The sequence below is a fragment of the Montipora foliosa genome, chromosome 1, assembly GCF_036669935.1.
Source record: "Montipora foliosa isolate CH-2021 chromosome 1, ASM3666993v2, whole genome shotgun sequence".
NCBI lineage: Eukaryota > Metazoa > Cnidaria > Anthozoa > Scleractinia > Acroporidae > Montipora > Montipora foliosa.
Genome location: NC_090869.1, coordinates 33,358,360 through 33,363,359, shown reverse-complemented (window position 1 = coordinate 33,363,359; position 5,000 = coordinate 33,358,360). Strand labels below are relative to the sequence as shown.

At 40.3% G+C, this 5,000-nt stretch overlaps 1 protein-coding gene across 3 annotated transcripts in view; it reads right to left on the bottom strand.

Moving 5' to 3' along the window:
• Window positions 1–780: 780 nt before the first annotated feature.
• Window positions 781–5,000, bottom strand: part of LOC137977136 (E3 ubiquitin-protein ligase TRIM45-like) — a 13,459-nt gene continuing 9,239 nt past the window's right edge. For all 3 annotated transcript variants that reach the window (XM_068824414.1, XM_068824427.1, XM_068824419.1), the window contains exon 3: window positions 781–4,011. In XM_068824414.1, coding sequence (XP_068680515.1) covers window positions 2,338–4,011 — 1,674 coding nt within the window. In that variant the 3' untranslated portion in view covers window positions 781–2,337. The remainder of the gene's footprint in view (window positions 4,012–5,000) is intronic.

Here is a 5,000-nt window from a genome sequence, read left to right as displayed (position 1 = left end):
CCACCACGACCTGAGGACCTGGGATTGTGGAGAAACTTGTAACGAGTAGGAGTAAGTGCTTCAATTAATACTCCGTCATTATCACCAGGTTCCAACCAAGTCTCGGTGAGTGCAAAAAGGTCAATATCTCGATCCACTGTGTAATCTTTAAGAGAAAGTACTTTATTTCGAACAGAACGCGAATTGAGATGGCAAACGTTTAGACACTGTTTACTTCTCATATGCAAATCTTGCTTGTCGTTGGAGGTGACAAATGTAACATTTAATTGACTTAGCTTGTGTGATGGATTTCCAATCGATGAAAAACAGCTTTGAGTATCACGACCATCAGAAATATGGCGTTTGTATCGAGGCCGAAGATGATTTCCTCCGCGTTGACCTCTTCTACATGCAAGGAGATTCAGCGTTGAAAGCACATTCCAGGTTTGGCGTAAAAAGACGGAGCTCGTAAAATGGGTGGCATCCAGTATCGGGGCAGAATAGGAGATGTTTAAAATCTGACCGCTTCACTAGAGCACATGTCGCCAAATACACTATACTTTTGGTCGAGCAAGTTCGTTTCTGAAGTAGCCAATCAAAATGGAGAGCGTTCCCTGCCCAATTCGCTTTATTTGTTAATTTGTGCGGTTAACTGTCATTTGTATGAGACTGGAGGAGAAGGTGCATTAAACGTTCTCAACAAGGCTGACAAGAGGCAAGTAAATTGTTACGTAATAGTTGTGATTGAAATGTCAAAATTGTGATTGATTAATAAACTTTGTACAGAACTGGTCTTTATTAAAGTTAAGCATAGTAATTAGGTGGACTAGAGATCTTTATAAATGTTAATCCTATTGATAATTTAACTAATTAAAAATTCATCAACCCCAGCCTTTCCCTGCTATCTATTCAACCCCTCCCCGTGCTTTCAGACAGTTGAACTTTATCGGGATTTACAAAGCAACACATATGACCTGAATAGTGCATTTCTGTTGGCTGTCATCCTTATGAATTATTAATGAATTAAGACTACAAAACAGTTCCTAGAAATTTATTCCAACAACCGTGTTTGTCATGGTTGATAGTAAGAAATCTATTGAAGGTATCACAGGTTCTGAATTCCTTAAATGACCAGTGTACTAAATTTATCAAAAATATCAGTGACGTAAGCACTTCATAAACTGTGCTTACTCGTCAATAAGCGAAGTGTAGAAATTCGCTATTTTCAGACTCCCCGTAATACACTTTGTTCGCCCCCCAAATTCTGCATAAGCCATTGTTTTAAAATTACTAGGGAATATGCAGCGTCCCAAGAGTATTTGAAAACAACGGTTTATGCAAAACTAGGGGACAAACAAAGTGTATTATGGGGAATCTGAAAATAGCGAATTGAATTTCGACATCAACCGAGGTGTATGTCAATTAGTGCTGACAGCCAACATTCCACATACATTCCACATGGAATGTTGATTTGAACTACGGACTGGGAATAAAACACGCAGACTGAATATAAAAGATAGAATGCGGGCTTAAACCAAACCAGGAGATAACAGCACTAGCAACTTAACAAACAGAGAGATCAGGCTGCAACAGGTAATATGGTTTCTGTGAAATAATGTTAAACAGGGTCACAAACTCGAGCTAAAATATTTATATGCTTGCTGGATCATGCATATGAAGTGCTGTTAGCAAATATCAAAATAGAACGCCAAAGGTGGCCAGAAAAGCTTTTAATATGGGGGTGGTCTGGAACCCAGTATGATGCCATGGTAACAGGACTGTTAAGCTCATATTTTGGAGAACATTTAGTAGAATCTTACTGCAAAAAATCAAAAATTTCTGATACAAATTGGCTGAGATATCTCTTTACATCATATTTGCAAAATATGGTTGAGTGTATGACGTCATCACTTGGCTAATTTGCATATTTTAAAAACTCGAATATCTCTGGAACGAAACGAGATATTTGAAAAAAGTAAACAGCATTTTTCTCCTCACGCAGACTACTTGTTCAAGTTTCAAAATGGCTTGGATAGCAAAGATGCGATTTTCGTCATAGTACCACTTAAAGTAGGCAAAGTGAAACTTTTCATTTACCGAACCTAACAGTAACTTCTTAAATCCGTGAGTTACGGGTAAAGAAACAGTGCAATTTATGGTTTCAATTTTCATTGTTTTCTGGAGTTGATTTGGGTAGATTAGCTCCAGGTAAAACCAACTGTGGAGTCTTAAATATTCTGGTGAACCCCCTTATAGGTTGAGCTTGCCACACGACTTTGAGCTAGCCTTTATTATGTTAGCCAATGACATCTTTCTTCTGAGTGTTTCGTCCAAAAGGCCACCGCGGCCTGAAAATGTTTACTCTTGCTGAAGGACACGCGTACCTGTTGTTACAGCCACAAGCTCATTTCCTGAAACATCTGTAAAAATTTCAGTTTCTTTGCTCCGATTGTTGTAAATTCTAAGTGTTTGTGTTTCAAAGTTGAGGAAAACAGTAAACTTATCGTTGATCTCCGTGGTTGTTATTGAGCTCCATTCACCGTCGGATCGGTAACATCCCTCGTAACCACCTCCACATTCCCAAGACCATTTTGCTGAAAACATGCCCGATACACGAGCCATGACACCAATCTCTACATTGTAGTCGTAATTCGAGTTATCCAACCCTAGCCTCCAGCAATACTTTCCATCTGTAAAAGCGGTAACATCATTGACTCGCCTTCTCGCGCCCTTTGACTTAGGTGATCCACCGCCAAGTGGTTGTATTGCTTGATCACCCCACCAGAGAAACTGCTCGCTTTCTAGATTTGTGTTATCTTCAGTCGGTAGCACAGAATACGCTTCCCATTTAAAAGGGCTTCCAAGCACTTCTTGACCATCCAATGTCACTGACAGAGTAAAGGTTCCTGTACATTTTGGGCAATAAGAGAAGGTGTATGACCCACCACCATTTACAAGTACGGGAAGAGCTTCTTCACTACCACAACGTTCAGTCACACTAGCAGCCACATGAGGCTCTCCAAGTTCTACTTCTCTGTCTTTCATAGTCAGCGCAAACTGCACATTCTGCCCCGCCAATGTCCGATACATCACTCCCTCTTCTCCGCCAACAATGCTCATAGTACATTTCTGAGGGTCGACGGATTTGTATCGCACCGTTGGCATCTTCTTTACGTCCCAAATGGTTTCATGCAGCTGTAACTTAAAATATTCGTTTTGACAGGGTTTGCACTTGATGTTTGCCGAATTCAGTTGGGTCAGCCGCTGTGAAAGTTGGTTCTTAATTGTCAACACCGTCACATCGTTTCCATCTGCCATGGCCTGAGTGACAGACTCCACACTGTTTTTCAATTGCGCCAAAAAAGATGAAAGCACTCGTGACTGCTCCTCAAGTTGGACGAGTCTTCCTTGGCCCTGTGTGGCAACTTCATGCTTCAGGTTTGCTCGATAATATTCCAACGCCTTGACCTGTTCATTAAAAAACTCATCCACAGCATTGTTTACTTCCAATACTTTACTTTGTACCAACTGTTTCATCACCTGAACAGCTTCCAGACCTTTGGACACTGCAAGCTCTTTATTTTTGGCCTTAGTCAGAGTAACTTGCAAAACTTTCCTCTCTTTTTCAGCAACATCTACCAGAAAGTTGTACTTGTGTTCGCGGTGATCCACAATGGTACAACCTTCGCAGATTGTTTCTTGACAGGTTATGCAAAACAGTTTCAAAGTCTCACCTGTGTGTTTACCACAAAAGGACGGTTTGGCAAGGGCCTTTGATCCGAGTGTCTGAACCTCTGATGTGGACAAAATCTGGTGACCACTGGTGGCATTGACCCTTTTGTGAGCAGTTACACAAAAATCGCACATGTTAACACTACATTCAGTGCAGCGTGACACTGCTTGGTCACCGGTGTTACAGTTCTCACAGGGCAATGCATTCCCGGATGAACCTTTCTCTTCAATACTGAGCAAGGTCATGAAATTGTTCACCCAAAAATTTGATTGCAGCTTGCCAACATCTCCATCAATAATCTAGAAAACAAAGAACTCAGTAAGGATTACTTTTCTGGAGAAGGCATTCAACATAATGTCAAGAACTTGATATCACTGCATATGACCACACAGAATCACCTTTATCTCAAAAAGTAAAAGAAAAGCAGAGGAAGCGAAAACAATTCTCTTTCTAGTTTCAAGGCCTTTGAAAATCTGATGATGAAAAATGGCGAGATATGATATTAGATATAACTTTCACTTCCCATTTCTGATCTCACAGCCAAAAATCACCTGCAGACAGTAATGCCAAATCAAATCAAAAAAAGACAAACTTAAGTAGATTTTAAGTGAAGCTTTGCTGGGTGTATGCAAACAAAACCCAGTGACTTCAGTTAAACTCCATAAATGCCTTATCACACATTGACATCAAGTGGATGCTGAAAAATGCAGTGACAAGTTGGTAACATGCAATCTGCAAATCAGGGGCCAAACCCAATCACTATGGAAAGTGTGCTCAGATTGAGAACAAAAACTCCATGGAGTTACCATATGGAGTATCCAAATGGAGTACCCCTAAAAATAGTTTAAGCGTAAAAAATCATTTTCAAAATCGAATGTCCTTTAACTGTACATACATTCAATGGGTTCATGCTTTTTATGGCCCACTGGTGCAGGTCTCATAACACCTGGCTACTACTTTGAAAAAGAGGCTACGGGTAGCCTACCCTTTGTTCGAGGGATTTTTTGGCCAATTTCCTTTAAGTTCACAGTATTTCAGTGGTTTTTTTTTATGTTACAATATCTTGGTAAATATGCAGTTTCACTTCCGTAGTCCGAAGGCCACAGCCCGTTACATCGTGGATATTTGTTTACCTTTGAGTTTAAAACTGTTGTCAACGGCACTGATTCCAATCAGAACCAGAAAACAGATGCTTTGCAAGTCTCTACGATGACTGTATTTAGCAAGGTAGCAGTGTTGCTACCTGTATTTCTTTTGCAGAAAAAAATGAAAGAGAGACGCAGGTGAG